The following is a 25,724-nucleotide window of genomic DNA, read 5'->3' on the forward strand; positions in this document are numbered from 1 at the left end:
GAGAGAGAGTGTGTGGACATCAGTGTGTGTGTGTGTGTGTGTGTGTGTGTGTGTGAGAGTGTGTGGACATCAGTGTGTGTGTGTGTGTGTGTGTGTGTGAGAGTGTGTGGACATCAGTGTGTGTGTGTGTGTGTGTGTGTGAGTGTGTGGACATCAGTGTGTGTGTGTGTGTGTGTGTGTGAGAGTGTGTGGACATCAGTGTGTGTGTGTGTGTGTGTGCGCTCGCGCGTGAGTGTGTGTGGAGGGGGCAGGCAGAAAGGATGACTAAAGTGGAGAAAACGGACCGTGAAGAGCCGGCCAGAGGCCAGCAGCCCCGCCCCCTCCGCCACGGGTCGTGCGGCTTCAATCAGTAATTGTAACTGAAGCGAAGTGTAATCAATCATCTGCTTTGAGCCAGTTTTAATTCCACTAAAACTAAATCCTGAGACGGGGGTGCAGCGATGTATGTGGTCCTGGGACAAAGGCAGCAGCTAATCACCGCCCCCCCCATGTGCCTGGCTCTCAGGCAGGTGTGGCCGAGGCGTGGCTGTGCCGGGGCCCGCTAACCGGCCACTGTGCCCATGGTGGAATTAGCGAGGCTGCAGCAATGGAGACATATGAGCCTGTGGCCTCTCACTGCAAACATATGTATATTTTAATCCTCCCCCGACGATATTTCTCCATTGATTTTTAGAGAGAGAGGAAGAGAGAGGGAGAGACAGAGAAATGTCGATGTGGGGGACACACATGGATGGGCTGCCTCCTTGAACGTGCCCTGACCAGGGCCCGGACCGGGGAGCAGCCTGCCACCAAGGTCCGTGCCCTTGACCGGAACCCAACCCGGGACTCTTTGGTCCACAGGCCGGCGCTCTATCCACTGAGCCACACCAGCCAGGGCTCACTGCTAATATTCTGATAGCCCTTCAGCTGGGCATCTGTCCCATCACACCTCACACACACAGGGAAGGCTGGGTGCCCGCTGTAAGCCAGGCACCGAGGGAGAGACATCCAACGGAATAAATGGCAACACAACAGTCGACTGAAACAGTTTTGACCAGGGCTCCCCTTTTAAAGACTTCACCTCGCCCGGCCGGCTGGTGTGGCTCAGAAGTTGAGCGTCAACCTGTGAACCAGGAGGTCACGGCTCGATTCCAGGTTAAGGGCAGATGCCCGGGTTGTGGGCTCGATCCCCAGGAGGGGGCGTGCAGGAGGCAGCCGGTCCATGATCCTCTCTCATCACTGATGTTTCTCTCTCTCTCTCTCTCTCTTCCCCTCCCGTCCTCTCTGTGATCAATACAAATAAAAATAAACAGATCTCACCCTCCATGTCTCAGCCGGTACGCGAGGCCCTTAGGCCCTGTGAGCCTCTACTTCAGCCCTGGGGCCCCCAGACCAGCGAGGACCCCGCGCTCAGGCAGGCCACTCCGCGCCCACAGGCCACGCCAGGCTCCCCCCTCAGAGCTCGGTCTCTGCCGCCCGGGACACACTCCGGCCGTCCCCATCATCGAATCCTCGTCATGGCCCAAGCCCGTTCAAAAGCAACTGCCCCACAGTCTCCCCTGACAGCCACACTCGGAGCAATCTCGTCGCCACTGGGGCTGCACTGCCCTGGGTGCTCCTTTGGGCGTCACAGGCCACGAGAGGCCCGGCGCACGGAATTCGTGCAAGGGGCGGAAGCTCACCCAGACGGTCGTTCGGCCGTTCGGTCTAATGAGCACATCAGTCTTTATAATGTAGGATTACTCGCGCCTCTCCCTCCATCACGGGCAGGAAGACCCGTCTGCAGGTTCTACCATTTTCAGAGCCGGAAGTGTGGGAATTAAAGTCACGGGGGCCCCCTCTCCCCCCCGAGCTTAGGAAAGGAAACAGCTGTGCACAGCCACGTTTTCTCTAACAGTAAACAAACAGGAAACACCGTGGATCCCGCTTTGGGGGCGACAGGAAGTCACTGACAGCATCTCAAACTGACACGACATCATGACCACTGAGCGGCCAGACGGACGCGGGCCTACGGAATCAGTAATAAATGCAAAGCAAAACGCGGGCCTGCTTCTCCCACGAGGATGCGCGGACACAGAACGGACTATTCTGGACAAAAATTATAGAAGGCGACGGAAAGGGAAAGGCAGACTTCCAAGGGGAAGGTCGTCTCTCTTTCGGCTGCGGCTTCTGTTACTGTTGGTAACACAGCAATGGTGGGCGCTCCTGGGTCTCCCACGCCAGGTCCCTCTACCCTGTCCTCCCGCCGCCCGGAGAAGCCGGCGGCTACGTCGACGGCTAATGGAGCCGATGTGGCCACAGGATGCAGATGGGCCCCGACGGGCGTGAGATGGAGCTGGGGCCGGGCCGGGAGTGTGGCTGCTGGCGGCCGTGCAGACCGACCCGGCCACGCTCATCGGAGGCCAGCGACCGGCCCCGCTGGGTGACGCCCTCGGGACGAGGCCGTGTGCTGCTCACGGCTGTGTCCTCAGCGTCAGCAACCTCGAGGTGCGGAAGGCACGGGAGCGAAGCCAGAGCGGACGGGAGTGGGCAGGGGAACACACGCTCGCTCGGCCAGAATCGGGATAACCGGGGAAGCTCAAACGAAGCTCCGGATGGTGTGGCTCAGTGGGTAGAGCGTTGGCCTGTGGACTGAAGGGTCCTGGGTTCGATTCCGGTCAAGGGCACATGCCTGGGTTGCGGGCTCGATCCCCAGTGGGGGGCGTGCAGGAGGCAGCCGATCAATTATTTTCTCTCATCATTGATGTTTCTCTCCCTTTCCCTCTCCCTTCCTCTCTGAAATCAATAAAAATATATTTTTTTAAAAAAGACTTCCAATTGACCAGGACACCATTTAGTTTGGGGAAGGGTGAGGTTGTGGAGTGGATTCGACCAGTGGAGAGTCTGTGGGGGTCGTTGGGGAACTAAAGCGACTGTCGGCAGGGCCCGGCCTTCGAGGCAGAGCTCCGAGTGCCAGGCAGGAGGCAGCCGCCTTGGGAACACGAGGCCTCCTCACTCCTTCTGCTGCAGGAGGCGACTTATTTTTTTTTGGTTAATCCTTGCCTGAGGATAGTTTTCCATTGATTTTTAGGGAGAGTGGAAGGGAGGGGGAGAGACAGAGGGAAACATCATGGGAGAGAGACACATTGATTGGTTGCCTCCTGCACGTGCCCCGACCAGGGCCGGGAGGAGCCTGCACCTGAGGTCCGTGCCCTTGACTGGAATCGAACCCGGGACCCTTCGGTCCGCAGGCCAACGCTCTAGCCACTGAGCCACACCGGCCAGGGTGCAGCAGGGGATTCAGGAAGCAAAAGGAAAACACGAGAAGCGGGGAGAGCTGGCTATTCTGACGGATCTTGGAGACCAGAGACCAGAGAATTCCCCAAGAGCAGTGAGAGAATGAGCTCAGGGGGATCCCCCAGTTCCAGCAAGAGGGCTGCCACCGCCTCAGGGGAAAGAAAAGCAGATCAGACCCGAACACAGCTCTTTGCCAGGCAGTGCGTGTGGTCACCAGCTGGTCTGAGGGGTGTGTCCAGAGGCTGACCAGCCCGGCCGGCGTGGCTCAGTGGCTGAGCATCGGCCTATGAACCGGGAGGGAGGTCACCAACTGATTCGTGGTCGGGGCACAGGCCTGGGTTGGGGGCTCCATCCCCGGGAGAGGGCGAGCAGGAGGAGGCGATCCACAATTCTCTCTCCTCACTGATGTGTCTCTCTCTCTCCCGCTCCTTTCCTCTCTGACATCAATAAAAATATATTTAAAAAATAAAAATAAAGACATATCCTCGGGTGAGGATTAAAAAAAGAAAGAGAGGGAAGCTGACCAAGCAGAGTATGTCCACCCGACAGCGATGGGAATGGTGAAAGGAAACAAAAACCGTATTGTCAACGACAGTGGGGGGATCTGGAGGGGGTTCCCCTGGACACAAAACTAGAAAACAAACACAGAAAGTGTGACTGCGAGGCCCTGGCCGGTGTGGCTCAGTGGATAGAGCGTCGGCCTGTGGACCGAAGGGTCCCGGGTTCGATTCCAGTCAAGGGCACGTGCCTGGGTTACAGGCTCCTCCCAGCCTGGGCCCTGGTCGGGGCGCGTGCAGGAGGCAACCCATCGATGTGTTCCTCTCACATGGATGTTTCTCTGTGTCTTTCCCTCTCTCTTCCGTTCTCTCTACAAATCAATGGGAAAATACCTCGGGGGAGGATTATAAAAGATGAAGTGTGAGTGCAAGTCAAAGGGATGAAGGGAGGTCCGCACGGCGGGAACCAGCAGGAGACGAGACTTCCTGCTCAACACGGAGGAGACCCTGGAGCTGGCTGTGCGCTGCCCCCAACAGAAGCCATCACAGGGGGCACGGGCACCTCTCGGGGCAGGACCCGGGCAGAGCTCTGAGGTCTGCGGGAACCGCGGGAGCCAGAGCCCCTGGTTCTCCCGCTCCCTGTGCCTGCTCACGTTAAGGAAGCTGGCGATGAACACGAAGAGCAGCAGCGGGGAGCGGTCTGGGCTGGGTCCCGGGGGGTCCCACGGCAGCAGGAACCGGCGCTCAGGAAGGCGGGGAGGCACTGAGCACCGCGTGTCCCATTTGCGGACGGGCCTCCCGGCGCACGCCGGCTCCACCCACAGCTGTGAGTGTCCAGCCGGCTGTCCCTGCAATGCTGCTCGGACGCCGAGTCCTCCCCGAGGACCCTCCCTGCAAGGCAAGCCTACACGCCTTCAGGGAAACATCCATGGGGACTTCTGCTTCTAGGGACGAACCGGCCCCAGAGAGCCAGCCGCAAAGAACAGCCACAGTTCCACTCCCAGGACCTCGGTGCCGGAGGACACCACGAACGGCCCCTCTCCTCCGGGCACTTCCCCGTCCACCCTCCGCTCCGCTGAGGCCGTGCCCCCATCGCCAGAGGGAGACAGCCCCTGGGAGCCAGGGTGGCTGTGGGGCCTGTACTGTGCTCTCACACTCACGTTCTCAGCGTCCAAGGCATTACCACCCTCTTTACAGGCGCGGAAATGAGTCTCCGTGCAATGCCACCTGGCGAAGTCAACAGCCACCACGCGCCCGGGCTCCAGGCTGCTGAGGGCCTAAGGGACCCCCCCCCCCCCCCCCCCCGAAGGGAGAGACACTGGGAGAGCCCGGCCGGCGTGGCTCAGGGGCTGAGCGTCGGCCTAGGAACCAGGAGGTCAGGGTTCGATTCCCGGTCAGGGCACAGGCCCGGGTTGCGGGTTCCATCCCCAGTGGGGGGCGTGCAGGAGGCAGCCGGTCCATGATTCTCTCATCATGGATGTTTCTCTCTCCCGCCCTCTCTGAAACCAATAAAAATACATTGAAAAAGACAACATGAAGCGAGATGCCGTTTTCTGACCCAGACTTCCCATAATCCTCCTTACCGAGCACGTCGCTGGTGGCCATGATGTCGCAGGTGTACATGGCCGCCATCAGACGCTGCGGCTTCACCTGCAGGGCGTAGCGACAGGCCTCCTTCATGGTGGCGATCATCTGCCCCGACAGGGGCCCGTAGCAGTCCGCCAGGGCCGGCTCTGCCTTCTGCGCCGCCCTCTTCTCACCGGGCTCGGGGTGGCCGCCTCGCCGCCCTTCGCCCCCGTCTCCCGGGGCACAGCTCGCCGCTCCGCCGGGCCCCTCTCCCCCCGGATCCCGACTGTCGCTGGCTCCTGTCTCCTCGAACTTGCTCTGGTCCCATCTCTCCAGGACGAAGCAGACGCCCATGAGGGGCTCCTCGCACATGGGGCCGGCGAGCGTGGCCAGCTGGAAGCCGCTCACGATGCTGTTGCCCACGTCCCGGTACCGGCTGGCCTCCTGGGTGGCGGTGCCCGCGGGGCCTGCCCACACGGAGCTCCGGAAGTCGGCGCTTTTATTCACTAATATGTTGGGCCCACATTTTCTGGGGCCGAACGACCAGATCTGGTCCACGGTGTCCCTCCACTTCCTGCCCGTCAGGTGCTGCTCCAGCTTGCCCTTGAACCCCAGGATTCTCTCCTGGGTCCTCTGGGTCAGCTGAGCGCTCCTGCCCTCGTTCAGAGACGACGTCAGCTGCTCCATGGAACGAATCACGTCGTTGTTTTCTTCCAGAAGCCGCGTGACTTCTTCCGGAAGGGGCACGGCCCGGACGCTGAGCGTGGCCAGTTTGTTGGGCGTTGTCATGGTGACCAGCCCATCGGCGTCCACCTGAACCCCCTCGGGGACTCTGCTGTGGTCGTCTCTGGCCTGGTGGATGACGGCCACCTTCTGCTGCCTGCCGATCTCCTCGTTGACCATGTCCACTCGGGGGCGTTTTGTGATGGTCTCTCTGAAGGGGATGATGGGTTCGGAGACACTGATTTCGACCTTTGCAAACCTACAGACAGATCCAGGAGACACATAACAGAAGGTGTAACAAAAACAGCATTGAAACGCCCACCAGAAATATCACACAATGAAAATTCTGCAAAAAAAAACCACAACACAGAAACGTAAAAGTTCATTTACTCTGAGAGATAAATCACTTTCATTTCGGATTGGAAAGTCTAATGGGAACATTCCTTGTAGTAGGATTCCACTGTTGTGTTCATTCTCAAAATAAATAATCCACCTATTTCGATAAGAATGTTTTGAATGGGAAATAAATGCTTTAATAAGATTTGACACATGAGCCCTAGACGGTGTGGCTCAGTGGACAGAGTGTCGGCCCGCGGACTGAAGGATCCCGGGTTCGATTCCCGTCAAGGGCACGCGGGAGGCGACCCCTCGATGTGTCTTTCTCACATCGGCGTTTCTCTCTGTCTCTCCCTCTCTCTTCCACTCTCTCTAACAATCAAAGAAAAAAATATCCTCAGGGGAGGATTTAAAAAAAATAATAAAAAAATAAAAATGCAAAATGATTCAAGGGTGGAAGTGAATGTCAGGTGTTCAAAGCTAAGCCTCCGCCCCGATAACATGTGACAGGCCATGTCTCGGGGATTGCGGTCTGTGACAGTCGGGAAGCACTGAGCGCCCAGGGCCTGGGGCCGCCTTGCCCGCCCCTCCCCGCGGCCGCTGACCTTTCCCGCAGGTCGTCCAGGCAGCGCTGCAGGTGGATCTCCCCCGCGGTGACCAGCACGTGCTCCCCCGTCTCCTGGATTAAGATCTGGACACAGGGGTCGGCCTGGTTCAGCAGCTTCATCCCTCGGATGAGCTGGGGCATCTCACCTGGATGGACAGGATGACACGCTGATCAGCTACACGACGTCAGACTAATACAATGAAGGAGAAGGCCCCGGCCCGGCCGGCCTGGCTCAGGGGCTGAGCGTCGGCCTAGGAACCAGGAGGTCGCGGTTCGATTCCCGGTCAGGGCACAGGCCCGGGATGTAGGCTCCCTCCGTGGTGCGGGAGGCAGCCGTCGATGATTGTGTCTCGTCACTGATGTTTTCATCTCTCTCTCCCTCGCCCTTCCTCTCTGAAATCTATTTTTTTTAAAAAAGAGAATGTCCTTGCCATTGAAAGGAAAAGAACGACGAGATAAACTCTTAAAACAACAGTTTGTTTTCCTTGCAAGTGGCGATGAGAAGAAAACTACCGTCTGGTAACTGATTTGTATAGACAGCTAACGTGCGACACTTACGTGCTCAGCAAGATCCCAAAGCGGATCCATACACTTCTTCCGACACTCAGCACACAGAAACTACCGGAACCTGGTCCCCTGCACTCACTGCACAGAAACTCCCTACCGGAACCTGGTCCCCTGCACACACTGCACAGAAACTCCCTACCGGAACCTGGTCCCCTGCACACACTGCACAGAAACTCCCTACCGGAACCTGGTCCCCTGCACATACTGCACAGAAACTCCCTACCTGAACCTAGTCCACTGCACTTACTGCACAGAAACTCCCTACCGGAACCTGGACCCCTGCACTTACTGCACAGAAACTCCCTACCGGAACCTGGTCCCCTGCACACACTGCACAGAAACTCCCCACCGGAACCTAGTCCACTGCACTTACTGCACAGAAACTCCCTACCGGAACCTAGTGCACTGCACTTACTGCACAGAAACTCCCTACCGGAACCTGGTCCCCTGCACACACTGCACAGAAACTCCCTACCGGAACCTAGTCCATTGCACGTACTGCATAGAAACTCCCTACCGGAACCTGGTCCCCTGCACTTACTGCACAGAAACTCCCTACCGGAACTTAGTCCACTGCACTTACTGCATAGAAACTCCCTACCGGAACCTGGTCCCCTGCACTTACTGCACAGAAACTCCCTACCTGAACCTGGTCCCCTGCACACACTGCACAGAAACTCCCTACCGGAACCTAGTCCACTGCACGTACTGCATAGAAACTCCCTACCGGAACCTGGTCCACTGCACTTACTGCACAGAAACTCCCTACCGGAACCTGGTCCACTGCACGTACTGCATAGAAACTCCCTACCGGAACCTGGTCCACTGCACGTACTGCACAGAAACTCCCTACCGGAACCCAGTCCACTGCACTTACTGCACAGAAACTCCCTACCGGAACTTAGTCCACTGCACTTACTGCACAGAAACTCCCTACTGGAACTTAGTCCACTGCACATACTGCACGCCTAGACTTGCAACAGGGCTCTTCCCTAAACAGTCCCCAAAATATCAACAAAAAGGCAAAAGAAGCATTCGAGGTGGTAATCAATCCAGGACACGGCTCCAGGGCCTCCTGCTGAAAATAATGATCTGTGCCGTGGTCAGTCTGACTCGTGGACAGAGCGTCGGCCTGTGGACTGAAGGGTCCTGGGTTCGATTCCCAGTCAGGGCACAGGTCCAGGTTGCGGGCTCGATCCCCACTAGGGGCCGTGTAGGAGGCAGCTGATCCATGATTGTCTCTCATCACTGATGTTTATCTCTCTCTCCCTTCCTCTCTGAAACCAATAAAATATATATTAAAAAAAGAAAAAGATATGGCCTATGGAGATGACATTCTGAAGATATTTACACTGGGGTCGTGTTGCTGTGAGAAGCAATGCTCTGATCTCCCAGGCGGGAAGCAGAGATGGCTCCATCCCTGCACCTGCAGGCCACAGCCTCCCCGGGGAGCAAAGGTGCCTACGGAGGCCTCGTTCCTGGGAGAGAGGTGGCATCCCTTGAAGAGTCGGTGGTCTTGTGGCCTCCTGGTTGGGAGGATCACCTCAGTGACAGGCCTGCGTGAACGTTCCCAGGACACGGCTGAAACAGCATGCGAGGACGCACGTCCCACATGATGCATTTAAAGAGTGTCATGGCCCGGCCAGTGTGGCTCAGTGGCTGAGCACTGACCTATGAACCAGGAGGTCAGGGTTTGATTCCCGGTCAGGGCACGTGCCCGGGTTGTGGGCTCGATCCCCAGTGGGAGGTGTGCAGGAGGCAGCTGATCTGTGATTCTCTCTCATCATGGATGTCTCTGTCTCTCTCTCTCTCTCTCTCTCCCCCTCCCCTCTCCCTTCCTCTTGAAATCAATAAAAATATATTTAAAAATCCTATGTAAGAAAGCGGTAATATGCAAATTAACCCTCACACCCTCACAAGATGGCTGCCTATGACCAGGCTGTGTGGGGCAACCAGACTGGCAGGGGGGCTGTGAGGGGCGACCAGGCCATCGGGTGTGGGGGGCAGATAGGGGCAACCAGGCCAGTGTGGGGTGTGTGTGTGTGTGTGTGCAGTTGGGGGCGACCAGGACAGCAGGGGGGGACAGTTGGGGGTGATTAGGTTGGTGGGGGGGGGCAGTGAGGGATGACAAGGCCGGGGGATGGGGGGGTGCGTGGCGGGCGGGCAGTTAGGAGCGACCAGGCCGGCAAGAAGGGGGCAGCTGGGGGTGACCTGGCTGGCAGGGGGGCTGTTAGGGGCAACCAGGCCGGCAGAGGGGCAGTGAGGGGTGATCAGGCCGGCAGAGGGGCTGTGAGGGGTGATCAGGCCGGCAGAGGGGCAGTGAGGGGTGATCAGGCCGGCAGAGGGGCAGTGAGGGGTGATCAGGCCGGCAGAGGAGCAGTGAGGGGTGATCAGGCCGGCAGAGGGGCAGTGAGGGGTGATCAGGCTGGCAAAGGGGCAGTGAGGAGTGACCAGGCAGGCAGGCAGGTGAGTGATTAGGAGCCAGCGGTCCAGGATTGCCAGAGGGATGTCCGACTGCCGGTTTAGGTCTGATCCCTGGGCATCAACCAGCAGTCGCACGTCCCCCAAGGGGTCCCGGATTGTAGAGGTGCAGGCTGGGCTGAGGGAACCCCCCCCACCCCCACCCACCCGTGCACGAATTTCATGCACCGGGCCTCCAGTAAATAAGTAAGTAAATGGATAAACAGCAGCAGGAACGCCCATGCTTTTAAGAACGAGGTCGTCTTACTTGGGTGCTTTGGCTCGATAGCCACCCTCACGATCGGGGTGGCCTCGAAGCCCAGTGGGATGAAGGGCGGGCAGGAGGGCACGCTGCACAGGGTTGCGGATTTCAGCACGAAGTCCTGAAGGCCCCCGATTCCTGCAGAGAGGAGAGAGCTGCAGGTCAGTAAAAGGGGATAAATTCCAAATTTACACGAGAGAAACGAGAGCATCAACCCAGGACACGCGTGGCAGGAAACACACTAAGAACATGCTGCCAGGAACGAGGCCGACCGCACCGACTCTGGAGCCCGGGACACAGTGTAATTGTAGAAAAAGACCCAGAAATTCACCCCGGCCGGTGTGGCTCAGTGGATAGAGCATCGGCCTGCGGATTAAAGGGTCCCGGGTTCAATTCTGGTCAAGGGCACAGGCCCGGGTTGCAGACCCAATCCCCAGGAGGGGGTGTGCAAGAGGCAGCCAATTAATCATTCCCTCTCATCATTGATGTTCCCCTCTCTCTCTCCCTTCCTCTCTGGAATCAATAAAAATCTATTTATTAAAGATACAGAAATTCTGCTGGTTTCACTTTCTAAATGTACGAATCCTGTCACATCAAATCGTGCCAACACAGGCCTACCCTGACCGCAGAAATGATCGTGTCCAGATAGGTAGGTCTGAAAACACGAATTATTTCTAATGATCACTTGTAGTTTTTAAAACATATTAATTTGGGAGAACCAAGATGGCGGCATAGGTTAACGCTGGAGTTTGCTGCTTTGAACAACTACTTCAAAAGTGAAACCAAAAAACGGAAGGGACATCACCCAGAACCACAGGAACGCTGGCTGAGTGGAAGTCCTACAACTAGGAGGAAAGAGAAATGCATACGGACACTCAGAGGAGGCGCAGTGCTGAAGTCAAATTCTGAGGTGCGGAGTGCGCGGAGCGGGCCAGCGGTGGAGGGCGCGGTTGGCGTTTTCAATCGGGAGGGAGTCGCAGAATCTGAGCTCCAGATACGGGCGAGTCTCTAGGGACCCAGACTCAAACGGGAGAAGCGGGACTGTCTGGCTTCAGTCAGAGCGAGTGCAGCTTTCTCTCCGAGCTTTGCAGCGGGTGCTGGGACTCAGAGAGGCAGAGCCCCTGGGGACAGGACTGAGAGCCGCCATAACTGCTCTCTCGGGCCCACCCTGTTGATCCTGTGCGACCCGCCCCGCCCAAGCCCTGCACACAGGCATTTGCCGGATAGCCTCAGGCAAAGGCTAGATTAGCACCTCCCTAGAGGACAGAAGTTCTCTCACTGCAGACACAGCTGATTCTCATAGCCACTTGGCCTGGAGGTCAAACCCTCCCTGGAATTAGCTACAACAATCAAGATTTAACTATAAGACTGCACACAAAGACCACTAGGGGGTGCACCAAGGAAGCATAACAAAATGCGGAGACAAAGAAACAGGACAAAATTGTCAATGGAAGATATAGAGTTCAGAACCACACTTTTAAGGTCTCTCAAGAACTGTTTAGAAGCCGCCGATAAACTTAATGAGATCTACAAGAAAACTAATGAGACCCTCGATCTTATATTGGGGAACCAACTAGAAATTAAGCATACACGGACTGAAGTAACGAATATTATACAGACTCCCGACAGCAGACCAGAGGAGCGCAAGAATCAAGTCAATGATTTGAAATGCGAGGAAGCAAAAAACACCCAACCGGAAAAGCAAAATGAAAAAAGAATCCAAAATGCGAGGATAGTGTAAGGAGCCTCTGGGACAGCTTCAAGCGTACCAACATCAGAATTATAGGGGTGCCAGAAGATGAGAGAGAGCAAGATATTGAAAACCTATTTGAAGAAATAATGACAGAAAACTTCCCCCACCTGGTGAAAGAAATGGACTTACAGGTCCAAGAAGCGCGGAGAACCCCAAACAAAAGGAATCCAAAGAGGACCACCCCAAGACACATCATAATTAAAATGCCAAGAGCAAAAGATAAAGAGAGAATCTTAAAAACAGCAAGAGAAAGAAACTCAGTTACCTACAAGGGAATACCCATACGACTGTCAGCTGATTTCTCAACAGAAACTTTGCAGGCCAGAAGGGAGTGGCAAGAAATATTCAAAGTGATGAATACCAAGAACCTACAACCAAGATTACTTTATCCAGCAAAGCTATCATTCAGAATTGAAGGTCAGATAAAGAGCTTCACAGATAAGGAAAAGCTAAAGGAGTTCATCACCACCAAACCAGGATTATATGAAATGCTGAAAGGTGTCCTTTAAGAAGAGGAAGAGGAAGAAAAAGGTAAAGATACAAATTATGAACAACAAATATGCATCTATCAACAAGTGAATCTAAGAATCAAGTGAATAAATAATCTGATGAACAGAATGAACTGTTGATTATAATAGAATCAGGGACATAGAAAGGGAATGGACTGACTATTCCTGGGGGGGAAAGGGGTGTGGGAGATGCGGGAAGAGACTGGACAAAAATCGTGCACCTATGGATGAGGACAGTGGGTGGGGAGTGAGGGCGGAAGGTGGGGCGGGAACTGGGAGGAGGGGAGTTATGGGGGGGAAAAAAAGAGGAACAAATGTAATAATCTGAACAATAAAGATTTAATTAAAAAAAAAAAACATATTAATTTGAGGAAGAGGAATCTCTAATGAAATCAGCTCTTTGGCACATCGACCTGCATGTGGCTCCTGGCTGGTGGTTGCCTTAGACTCTAAGGCAGCAGTCGGTTGGCCACCGGCGGTCCGCGGGCCATGTGTAGTCGCTGAGGTCCGAAAGGTTGGTGACCGCTGCTCTACAGGGCGTGTCTGTCTGTCTCCGAGGGGATGGGAGCAGAGAGAGGGCCCAAAGATGGAGGGGTGCCCTGAACCTCACACCCAGAGCAGAGCAGACAACATTGTAAAACCAATGAAGCCCATTTTCAGTGCTTTTGGGTTCAGATAAAGATGAAGGCAGGTGTGGAGGGGAGGCCACCTGCTTTGGGGAAAGGGGCACAGGCGTGTAACCAGCACCCACTCCCCCCTCTCGGGCTCAGCTGACAAGGGGGCGCAAAGGAGAGAGGCGTGGGTGCCACCCATGAGCCTCCAGCTGGGGGACAGGAGGAGGCTGTGGGCACGTAAGCTTGGAAGGTGGCGGGCGAGTCAGAGGTGTCCCGGTCTGACCGCACAGTGTGGCACCCCCTCCAGCACCCCCGCCTGCAGGCACCTAGAATTCACCATCTCGCTACCTGTGGAGGTAGCTCCAACCGTAAGAAAACCTTCCATTATGGCCCGGCCGGCGTGGCTCAGGGATTGAGCGTCGACCTGTGAACCCGGAGGTCAGGGTTCGATTCCCGGTCAGGGCACAGGCCCGGGTTGCAGGCTCGATCCCCAGTGTGGGGCGTGCATGAGGCAGCCGATCCATGATTCTCATCATTGATGTTTCTCTCTCTCTCCCTCTCCCTTCCTTCTCTGAAATAAAAAAATATATATTTTTTTAAAAAACAAAGGAAACCTTTTGCATTATGCTGAAGCCTGTGGCCCCCCAGCTGTCCGTTCTCCACCCAGCCCCCCTGAGGCCCCCAGGAACACGCTGCTGCTACTACCAACAGCGGCCCTTCAGGGTCTGAAAGCATCTGCCAGGTCCTGTGAGCCTTTCTCTGCCTCACACTGACCCTCGTTAGCTCCTTCGGCTGCTCAGTTCATGGCACAGGGCGCAGGCCTCCCCTTTCCAGGCCTTTCGTGGGCAGGAGACCCGGTCAGACACACGTCTCCAAGGAGCTACAGGCAGTCCCTGTGCCTCCGGGATCCGGATGTGGTCAGGATTCGAGTTTACTTAATTTTAAAAAATATTATTTTTATTGATTTCAGAGAGGAAGGGAGAGAGAGAGAGAGAGAGAGAGAGAGAGAGAGAGAGAGAGAGAGAGAGAGAGAGAAATATCCAAGAGAAAATCATGGGTCGGCTGCCTCCTGCACGCCCCACACTGGGGATTGAGCTGCAACCCGGGCACGTGCCCTGACTGGGTATCGGACCGGGACCTCCTGGTTCACAGGTCGACGCTCAGCCATGGAGCCCCGCCGGCCGGGCTCTGAGTCCAAGTTCATAGCCGTGCCTCTCCGGCCGGCACAGAGAGGGCTACACCTGGCCACGGCACCGCGACGTGACAGACCCGGTGTGCCCGGGTGTCCCCCATGCCTACCAGGAATAGCATCTCCCGGAGGTCAGGGGCTCGGGAAAACCCCGCAGTAAATCCTCCCTCTCCCCCAGCATCCATCCTGCCTCTGACCTCGGACCGGCAGGCGTTTCCTTCCTGCGCACACGGCCCCTGGTTTCAGTGAGAGGGCAGAGCGGGGCCTCCTCTGTGGCCCGGGACGGGGGCTGCAGATGGTGGTGCCATCCGAACGCTGTCACTGTGAACTTCCGGCTTACGTTTCGCTGTTCACACGACCAAGTCTGCTCTTGCTACCTACACGTGCCTAGATCTGTGAGCATGACTGTAATTCCCCTAAAAACCACCAGAGAAAAGTCAACGCCACAGTATTCCTCGTCCAGCTGAAGTATTTATGAAAAAGCGATGCTTCAGAGATAGTCAGAAACTACCCGTCACCATTTTCCCTTATCTTAAAATACTAGAGGCCCAACGCACGAAATTCGTGCAAAGCAGGCCTTCCTTCCCCCGGCTGCTGGCACCGGCTTCCCTCTGGCACCCGGGACGCAAGCTTCCCTTGCAGCCCCGGCTTTGTCCGGAAGGTCATCCGGAAGGATGTCCAGTCTAATTAGCATATTACGCTTTCATTATTATAGATCATTTTAAAATCCAGGAAAGAGTCCATTATGATTTTTTGGGGGCGAATCACAATAGTTTAAAATCACTTTGAGGATTTCTCGATAAACTACTAGATAATTCTTAAGTGTACAACCTAGTATTTATATAAAATACAGTTTAAAATAAGCCTTTGTTTTAAAAATAATGTAATATAAGCACTTTACAATTTTGAAAAAAGAACAGTACGCCCGTAATCCCGCCGTTCAAATTGTGGCTACTTTCATTCTGACAGATTTCCCTCCCCTATCGGCACACACCATTTACACATTACACATAACGGCCACACCATTTCTTATCTGTTTACTTTCAGGCCAATTGCCTTAGTAACGATGATAGCAATTAAGGAGGAAAACTTCCTTCACAGTAAGTACATTTGCTGAAGCATTTTCCACTGGAATTGGGGGTGCAGGTGAAGGACATTTTGCCACAAGGGATAGTTTCAGAATTTCTGAGATAGAAGTGATGGTTCGGGGGGAAAAAAAAATCTAAAATTACTGTGGCGCTGATTTATTTCAAGGATTAAAAAGGGTGCAATTTTTTAAAATGTTTATAAAAAAAGGCATAAGATGTGAAATGCAAGTTGTATGAGGTGGTATCAACCGATGGAGTCTCTTTCTACTTCTATTTTAAGAAAGAACTGATGTTTTTTAAAAAATTATTATTTTTTTTATATTTTATTGATTTTTTACAGAGAGGAAGGGAGAGGGATAGAGAGTTAGAAACATCGATGAGAGAGAAACATCGATCAGCTGCCTCCTGCACACCCCCTCCTGGGGATGTGCCTGTAACCAAGGTACATGCCCTTGACCGGAATTGAACCTGGGACCCTTCAGTCCACAGGCCGACGCTCTACCCACTGAACCACACCAGCCAGGGCAGAACTGACATTTTTTCTTCTGGTTTTTGTCCTATGGGTTTTGCAACTTTAATAATTTCCATTTTTCTCCCTTTTTAAATAAAAAATGGACTGTAGCATCCCAATGTCATGAATTCAAAGTTTATTAAAATTGGTTTTCTTCATAAGACCTTTAATTTTTTAAAAAAAGGCATAAGGCTTATTTATATAAGCGAAACGAAAATACGGAATGAAAGCAACTTACTAAACACCAAGGCGTTTTTATACAAACACCAGGGACTTCTGTCTGATTGCGGACACCTGACCACGTCCTCCCCGACACAAGCACCAGGAGATACACGAGCGTGTGCACTGCAGCTCACACGCTGCACGTCAGGCACGACACGGAGCCCAGCTGAGCCTCCCGCTCGGCACACACAGGCCCCGGCCGGGCCGGGCCCTCACCCTCCAAAAGCTTCTTCACCAAACACCAGCATTTTGCCAACGGGCCAATGTCTTCTGGGCTCTCCCCAAGTTTCCCTATAAGGAGCGTCATTTACATATCATCTATTAATGATACGGCGCCAAAGAGACTGGGTGGGGCCTGAGAGACGGATGGCCTCCTGCTGACAACTTTTTTCTATTCTTTTTAAAAAATATATATATTTTAATTGATTTCAGAGAGGAAGGGAGAGGGAGAGAGAGAGAGAAGCATCAGTGACGAGAGAGAATCATGGACCGGCTGCCACCCGCACGCCCCACACTGGGGATGGAGCCCACAACCCGGGCCTGTGCCCTGACCGGGAATAGAACCCTGGCCTCCTGGTTCCTAGGTCGATGCCCAACCCCTGAGCCGCGCCGGCCGGGCCAAAGTTGTATTTCAAGCCAACTTTAACATCACCACACTCAGGACGCAGGAACCTGGCCATCGTGAACGGTGCAATAAGCCGGGTTAATGCGCCTCCCGGGAATGAGGTTCTATGTCCTGGACACCCAGGGCCTCCGGCCGGAGAGCACGAGCCCTGCTCGGGACGGGTCGTGAGGATTCACCAAGTGTGACGGTTTTCGTTCTTTTTAAGCACAGGGTCCCAGGGTGCTGGGGATCTAAAACCCTTGGCTTTGGCGCGGCTCAGGGGCTGAGCATCGACCTATGAACCAGGAGGTCAGGGTTCGATTCCCGGTCGGGGCACAGGCCCGGGGTGCAGGCTCGATCCCCAGTGGGGGGCGTGCAGGAGGCAGCTGATCAGTGATCCTCATCATTGATGCTTCTATTTCTCTCTCTCCCTTCCTCTCTGACATCAATAAAAATATATTAAAAAATGAAAGTAAGAAATGCGACCTTGGGCTCTGAAAGGTCACCTTCTGCTCTAGGCCCTGTGGCTGCAGAGAGGAAGCCAGTGTCCTCTGCTCCTGCCTCGATGCCCTCGTCTCTATCCTCCCTCTGATCCCATTGGAAACGAATCAGGGTGCAGGCGAGGATGCGGAGGAAAAGGAACCCTCGTGCACTGCTGGTGGGAGTGCAGACTGGGGCAGCCACCGTGGAGAACGGTATGGAGTTTCCTCTAATGGTTAAAAATGGAACTCCCATTTGACCCAGTGATCCCACTTCTAGGAATCTATCCCAGGAAACCAGAAACACCCATCAGAAAGGACATACGCGCCCCGATGTTCCATAGCAGCACCGTTTACAACAGCTAAGGTTTGGAAACAGCCTAAGTGCCCATCAGCAGACGAGTGGATTAGAAAACTGTGGTCCATCTACACCATGGAATACTACGCTGCGGTTAACAAAGAAGGAACTCTTACCATTGGCAACAGCATGGAGGGACCTGGAGAGCATTGTGCTAAGTGAAATAAGCCAGTCAGAGAAAAATAACTATCACATGATCTCACTCATATGCGGGAGATGGAACAAAAATCGTTCCTGCTCGTGGGAGAACTATCCTGCGATGTTCAGCATAGTCTGCCGGGCCTGGCAGCTCGCCAGTGAAGAGTTCTGGTTGCGCATCTCAAAACCATACTGAGGAGAAGTACAACAAGGCACCAATGGTGCGCCATCAGCAGTGGCACAGCAGTGGACAGAGCTGAGAACTGAAGAGTCCTGGGTTACATTGTGGTGAAGGGCACATGCCTGGGTTTTGGGCTCCATCCCCAGTGTGGGGTGTACAGGAGACAGCCGATCCATGATTCTCTCATCATCCATGTTTCTATCTCCTTCTAGTTTCCTCTCTGAATTACACACACACACACACACACACATTAGTGGCTTGGTGCATGGATTCGTGCACAATGAAAGGAAAAATAATTAGAAGAAATATTTTAATATTGCCATTTGCCCTTTCTCCCTCAGCACCTGATAGCTGGATGGCAGCCCCACCCCTGCCACCTTCAATGGGGCGATCAGGTGGGGCAATTGCACCCGCCTTGGCTTGGCACCGCCCGTTCATCTGCTCTACCATCCTGCCTCAGTACGGCTCTCATCAGGGCCAATCAGAGCGGGCAGTGCCTTCACTGCTGCCCGCTTCCAGCGCTGTGACACCTACCATGGTCCGCGCCACCCCCTGGTGGTCAGCGCACGTGATAGGGAGTGGTTGAATTCCTGTCCCGGTCGAGGGGACAATTTGCATATTAGGCTTTTATTATATAGGATATTTAAAAACCTTAAAAAACCAACTGTATCTGTACCTGCCACATTCATGGGGCTGCGTGTGAGAGCCTGACTCGATTGTGCTATCCGGACGTCAAACCGGAACATGCACACAGGGCAATGGACTTGGTTTTATTGTCCATCACTCCCCTTTTATGTGTCCTTGATGTCACAGCTAAGGTATTGCACTGAGGCTCTGAAATCAGGTCGGCAGGTCCATTACCTTTCAATGTCATTTCCAGGTGGATGTTCACTATATTATACTAGAGGCCTGGTGCACGAAATTTGTGCTGGGGTGGGGGGGAGTGTCCCTCAGCCTGGCCTGCACCCTCTCCAATCTGGGACGTCCCTCTCACAATCCGGGACTGCTGGCTCCTAACCACTCGCCTGCCTGCCGGCCTGATCACCCCCAACTGCCCTCCCCTGCCAGCCATGATCGCCCCCTAACTCAGTGGTTCTGAACCTTCTGGACCTTTAAATATAGTTCCTCATGTTGTGACCCAACCACAAAATTATTTTCGTTGCTACTTCATCACTGTAATGTTGCTACTGTTATGAATCGTAATGTAAATATCTGATATGCAGGATGGTCTTAGGCGACCCCTGTGAAAGGGTCGTTCAACCGCCAAAGGGGTCACGACCCACAGGTTGAGAACCGCTGCTGCTCTCCCCTGCTGGCCTGATCGCCCCCTAACTGCTTGCTCCCCCGCGCCGGCCTGATTGCCCCCTAACTGCTTGGTCCCCTGCGCTGGCCTGATCTCACCCCTAACTGCTTGCTCCCCTGCCGACCTGATCGCCCCTAGCTGCCTCTGCCTCAGCCCGCGCCACCATTGCTTTGTCCGGAAGGAACCCAGACATCCGGAAGATGACCGACTGACCTGGTCTAATTAGCATGTTATCCTTTTATTAGTATAGGTGCTATTTTTATAATTATTAAAAAAAATTGTTTTTAAACCGGAGAGTGGAAAAGAGCCTTTCTATGGCCTGTGTGCCGTGAATGCTGGCACCGTCTGAATGATCACTCGGCGATAAACCTGGTAGTTTATGCTGCAAACACACGACATTTGCATGGATCAACGTAGGCCCTAAACTAACTGACACGGTGCTCTCGCCCCTGAGCTGCAGACCGGGCTCCCCGGTGCCCGGGCCGCGGAGGGAGGCTCAGATTCCTGTCCGATCAGGGCTGGAATGTTTCTTGAGGTCAATCGAGGACCCGGGAGTGGGCAGCTGAGAGCCTGGAAGCAAAGGGCCCTCTCAATCTTATTCCACAGAAACGCCCTCACCCCTGGCTCTGCTCACAGGCCACCTGGCTCAGAGCGCCCTGCGCCACCCGACGCCACCCGTGCCCTGTGCCATTTGTCACAAACACGTCCCCAAGGGCTCCCGCTCTCCTCCAAGCCATGCCAGGGAGTATGGACTTGGGAGGGGCTGGAGAACCGCGTAGTCTCCTGGGTCCTGATTTGAGAGGGTTCCTGTGCTTTTTACTTTTTAGGTTTACGTCACCAAACACCCACCGACGAGCGACGCTTACAGATGGGTGCTGAGCACGTGGCGGAGACAGAGATGATGACCCCTGAGGCCCCGTATTCCATTTTCCGGAACGTTGCTATTGTAAGTGCTGCTAAACATTATTTTGTTGTTGTTAATCCTCACCTGAAGATATTTTCCCACTGATTTTTAGAGAGAGTGGAAGCGAGAGGGAGAGAGACACATCGATGGGTTGCCTCCTGCATGCGCCCCGACCAGGGCCCGGGCCAGGGAGGAGCCTGCAACTGAGGTCCGTGCCCTTGACCGGAATGGAACCCGGGACCCTTTGGTCTGCTGGCCGACGCTCTATCCACTGAGCCACACCGGCCAGGGCCTGCTAAACATTTTAAAAACTCAGTCACATTATTGCTGATAACATATTCCAACCCCTGAGCCCCGGAGCCTGAGGTCTGCGGGAGGACGGCCATGCGTCTGCATATTGATGTGGCGGTTACTACGCAGGCACAGCCTAGTTGAGATTAGATCCTACTGCGGAGGTGCCATCCCGCAGGGAAAGGAACAATATTAGAATGTTAACCAGATTCTAAGCAGACACAGGCCCTTTGAATGCACAGCGATACTTTTCCAGGGCCAGCGTTACTTCCCTGGGAGGCCACAGCGCCCAGAGCAGCTCTGTTCCTGTGGACGGATCACTTCCCAGATGAGTGAAGTACTACCTCCAGGTTGAATTTTTACGTTAACATCAGTTTAAATACTAGTGAGGTTTCACACTAGAGCAGTGACGGGTCTTAATTTTATAATATTCTACAAGCACAGCCGGTAAGGACTGGCGTAAACGATCAAACCCCTTTACGAAAGGACAGAGGCGTCAGTACTAGAGGGTCGGGTTAAGGAGACACTAACTGTTATGAACTCGTGGTCATCTGCTACCCTCTTGTAAATGACGGGCCAGGACATTTCTGCCATGTGGCAGTTTTTATTAATAAGAACATCCTAACTGCCCATCACAGAGGACTGGTGAACCAGATTACATACCACACAGCCACGAGTAAATTGAATTCAGAAGACCACTTAGGCACAGAAAGGCAGGATATAAAATTTTATGTGGATAGAATGACACAAATGAAAAATAAGAGGAATACAGCTAAAAACTGTAGTAGCGTTAGTGTTGAGAGTATAAATGATCATTTAAAAATAATGAAAAGTTAAGAATCAGATGAATGTCAGCCATGTAGGGCGACATACAGCAAAGGTGACGTGGTGGTGACAACGACTCTACCTAAATCAACATCATGTCCACATTGAAGAAACCATCCGACCCCACACCACGGACACAAACCCAAACCAGGCGGATGACAGGCCTAATCTCATATGTAAAGCAAGAAAGGTGACAGGAGGATCACAGGGATGCCTCATGACTTTGGAGTCACCAGGTTTCTTCAAAGGACACACACACAAACCACTAATCATAAAAAAATGGGAAAATATTAGATTGCACTAAAATTAAGAACTGCTGTTCATCAAGGGAGACCATAAAGGTCAACTCATAGAGTAGGAGAAACTACCCTATATAATCAAAGCTGAATATGCGAATTGTCCCCTCGACCAGGAGTTCAACCAGGGGGCAGGGCCAGCTGGCCAACCGCCCGCAACCCCTCCCCAGCCCCGGCTGGGGAAAGGGAGGCCCCAGCCGGCAGCCGCTAGGGACCCTGCCTGTGCACAAATTCCGTGCACTGGGTCTCTAGTCTGTAATAAATCTATCTGCCTGGCGGGCGTGGCTCAGTGGTTGAACGTCCACCTATGAAACAGCAGGTCAGGGTTTCCTTCCCAGTCAAGGGCATGTGCCCGGGTTGCGGGCTCGATCCCCAGTGTGGGGCGTGCAGGAGGCGGCCGACCCATGATTCTCCCTCATCATTGATGTTTCTATCTCTCTCCCTCTCCCTTCCTCTCTGAAATCAATAAAAATACATTAAAAAAAAAAGAGAGAGAGAGAGTATATTCCCTATGGTTCAGCTTATACAAAACTTGGAAACGGGCAAAACCCATCGATGTTAGCAGCCAGGAGAGTGGCCGCCCGGAGGGTGGGGGTGCGGCTGGCAGGTGGGAGATGCAGGTTCCCGTCCCCTGCCTTGAGCGGTGGGCTCAGCTGCCCTGTGGGCTGGTCCTCGGGGCGGGTGTAGCTGGGTCCTGACTGACAGTCAGGTGTGAACGAAGGAGCAGGAGGAGGGCGGCTCCTTCTCAGGGCCAAGATGCCGGGGGTCACTAACCCCCACCTGCAGCAGGAAGCCGAGCTCGGGGTCACTAACCCCCACCTGCAGCAGGAAGCCGAGCTCGGGGTCACTAACCCCCACCTGCAGCAGGAAGCCGAGCTCGGGGTCACTAACCCCAAACCCCCACCTGCAGCAGGAAGCCGAGCTCGGGGTCACTAACCCCAAACCCCCACCTGCAGCAGGAAGCCGAGCTCAGGGTCACTAACCCCTAACCCCCACCTGCAGCAGGAAGCCGAGCTCGGGGTCACTAACCCCAAACCCCCACCTGCAGCAGGAAGCCGAGCTCGGGGTCACTAACCCCCACCTGCAGCAGGAAGCCGAGCTCGGGGTCACTAGCCCCAAACCCCCACCTGCAGCAGGAAGCCGAGCTCGGGGTCACTAACCCCCACCTGCAGCAGGAAGCCGAGCTCGGGGTCACTAACCCCAAACCCCCACCTGCAGCAGGAAGCCGAGCTCGGGGTCACTAGCCCCAAACCCCCACCTGCAGCAGGAAGCCGAGCTCGGGGTCACTAACCCCTAACCCCCACCTGCAGCAGGAAGCCGAGCTCGGGGTCACTAACCCCCACCTGCAGCAGGAAGCCGAGCTCGGGGTCACTAACCCCAAACCCCCACCTGCAGCAGGAAGCCGAGCTCGGGGTCACTAACCCCCACCTGCAGCAGGAAGCCGAGCTCGGGGTCACTAACCCCAAACCCCCACCTGCAGCAGGAAGCCGAGCTCGGGGTCACTAACCCCCACCTGCAGCAGGAAGCCGAGCTCGGGGTCACTAGCCCCAAACCCCCACCTGCAGCAGGAAGCCGAGCTCGGGGTCACTAACCCCCACCTGCAGCAGGAAGCCGAGCTCGGGGCCACTACCCCCAAACCCCCACCTGCAGCAGGAAGCCGAGCTCGGGGTCACTAACCCCTAACCCCCACCTGCAGCAGGAAGCCGAGCTCGGGGTCACTAACCCCCACCTGCAGCAGGAAGCCGAGCTCGGGGTCACTAACCCCAAACCCCCACCTGCAGCAGGAAGCCGAGCTCGGGGTCACTAACCCCCACCTGCAGCAGGAAGCCGAGCTCGGGGTCACTAACCCCAAACCCCCACCTGCAGCAGGAAGCCGAGCTCGGGGTCACTAGCCCCAAACCCCCACCTGCAGCAGGAAGCCGAGCTCGGGGTCACTAGCCCCAAACCCCCACCTGCAGCAGGAAGCCGAGCTCGGGGTCACTAACCCCAAACCCCCACCTGCAGCAGGAAGCCGAGCTCGGGGTCACTAACCCCAAACCCCCACCTGCAGCAGGAAGCCGAGCTCGGGGTCACTAACCCCTAACCCCCACCTGCAGCAGGAAGCCGAGCTCGGGGTCACTAACCCCAAACCCCCACCTGCAGCAGGAAGCCGAGCTCGGGGTCACTAACCCCAAACCCCCACCTGCAGCAGGAAGCCGAGCTCGGGGTCACTAACCCCAAACCCCCACCTGCAGCAGGAAGCCGAGCTCGGGGTCACTAACCCCAAACCCCCACCTGCAGCAGGAAGCCGAGCTCGGGGTCACTAACCCCTAACCCCCACCTGCAGCAGGAAGCCGAGCTCGGGGTCACTAACCCCTAACCCCCACCTGCAGCAGGAAGCCGAGCTCGGGGTCACTAACCCCTAACCCCCACCTGCAGCAGGAAGCCGAGCTCGGGGTCACTAACCCCAAACCCCCACCTGCAGCAGGAAGCCGAGCTCGGGGTCACTAACCCCAAACCCCCACCTGCAGCAGGAAGCCGAGCTCGGGGTCACTAACCCCAAACCCCCACCTGCAGCAGGAAGCCGAGCTCGGGGTCACTAACCCCCACCTGCAGCAGGAAGCCGAGCTCGGGGTCACTAACCCCAAACCCCCACCTGCAGCAGGAAGCCGAGCTCGGGGTCACTAGCCCCAAACCCCCACCTGCAGCAGGAAGCCGAGCTCGGGGTCACTAGCCCCAAACCCCCACCTGCAGCAGGAAGCCGAGCTCGGGGTCACTAACCCCAAACCCCCACCTGCAGCAGGAAGCCGAGCTCGGGGTCACTAACCCCTAACCCCCACCTGCAGCAGGAAGCCGAGCTCGGGGTCACTAGCCCCAAACCCCCACCTGCAGCAGGAAGCCGACCTCGGGGTCACTAACCCCAAACCCCCACCTGCAGCAGGAAGCCGAGCTCGGGGTCACTAGCCCCAAACCCCCACCTGCAGCAGGAAGCCGAGCTCGGGGTCACTAGCCCCAAACCCCCACCTGCAGCAGGAAGCCGAGCTCGGGGTCACTAACCCCAAACCCCCACCTGCAGCAGGAAGCCGAGCTCGGGGTCACTAACCCCTAACCCCCACCTGCAGGAGGAAGCCGAGCTCGGGGTCACTAGCCCCAAACCCCCACCTGCAGCAGGAAGCCGAGCTCGGGGTCACTACCCCCAAACCCCCACCTGCAGCAGGAAGCCGAGCTCGGGGTCACTAACCCCCACCTGCAGCAGGAAGCCGAGCTCGGGGTCACTAACCCCAAACCCCCACCTGCAGCAGGAAGCCGAGCTCGGGGTCACTAGCCCCAAACCCCCACCTGCAGCAGGAAGCCGAGCTCGGGGTCACTAGCCCCAAACCCCCACCTGCAGCAGGAAGCCGAGCTCGGGGTCACTAACCCCAAACCCCCACCTGCAGCAGGAAGCCGAGCTCGGGGTCACAGGCCCGCCTGACTGCAGCCTGCCGTCTTCTCCACATCACAACTGTTTACAAGTTCACTGCTGCCCTTCAGCATTCTCGGAGTGGCTGCGAATATGTGTTGATAGTTACAGTCTGAATTTTCCTGACACCCCTGCTGAGTCCTGCGCGTACCAGGAGCATTATTTTTCACTTTATTTTATTTTTTGTTAATCCTCACCCTAGGACATTTTCCTACTGGTTTTGAGAGTGCAGGAGCCAGAGAGAAACATCGGTGTGAGAGAGACACCTCGATTGGCTGCCTCCCCCACACACCCTGAAATGGGCCTGGATGGAGACTGCAACCAAGATACGTGCCCTTGATCGGGACTCGAACCCGGGATCCTGCAGTCCCAACGCCGATACTATCCACTGAGCAGCACTAGCCAGGGCCCCGGGGCAGTAGTTACTGCTCGGAATCCTGTGTGTCTCCACGGCAGAGCTTCTCCAGAGTCATGCAGCACTCAGACCTTTCTGGATGGACACCCTAAGGGTGGCTTTCCCAACAATCTCAAAGACAGAATAATTAGATTAAGAAGAATCCTTCTGCCCGGCCAGCGTGGCTCAGTGGTTAGGCGGTGACCTAGGAACCAGGAAGTCATGGTTTGATTCCCGGTCAGGGCACAGGCCCGGGTTGGGGGCTCGATCCCCAGTGTGGGGCGTGCAGGAGGCAGCCGATCCATGATTCTCACTCATCACTGATGTTTCTCTCTGGCTTTCCCTTCCACTCT

General features: G+C 55.3%; 1 protein-coding gene across 6 annotated transcripts in view; it reads right to left on the reverse strand.

Moving 5' to 3' along the window:
• Window positions 1–25,724, reverse strand: part of EFL1 (elongation factor like GTPase 1) — a 68,685-nt gene that overhangs the window by 6,813 nt on the left and 36,148 nt on the right. For all 6 annotated transcript variants that reach the window (XR_004968657.1, XR_004968655.1, XR_004968656.1 and 3 more), the window contains 3 exons: window positions 10,280–10,411; window positions 6,983–7,130; window positions 5,336–6,300 (listed from right to left, as the gene is read on the reverse strand). Coding sequence is in view for 3 of the 6 variants with exons in the window: in XM_036315923.1 (XP_036171816.1) it covers window positions 5,336–6,300; window positions 6,983–7,130; window positions 10,280–10,411 (1,245 nt within the window). In the remaining 3 variants the exon portion in view is untranslated. The remainder of the gene's footprint in view (window positions 1–5,335; window positions 6,301–6,982; window positions 7,131–10,279; window positions 10,412–25,724) is intronic.

This window comes from Myotis myotis, unplaced genomic scaffold (genome assembly GCF_014108235.1).
Source record: "Myotis myotis isolate mMyoMyo1 unplaced genomic scaffold, mMyoMyo1.p scaffold_m19_p_67, whole genome shotgun sequence".
In the NCBI taxonomy this organism is placed as follows: Eukaryota; Metazoa; Chordata; class Mammalia; order Chiroptera; family Vespertilionidae; genus Myotis; species Myotis myotis.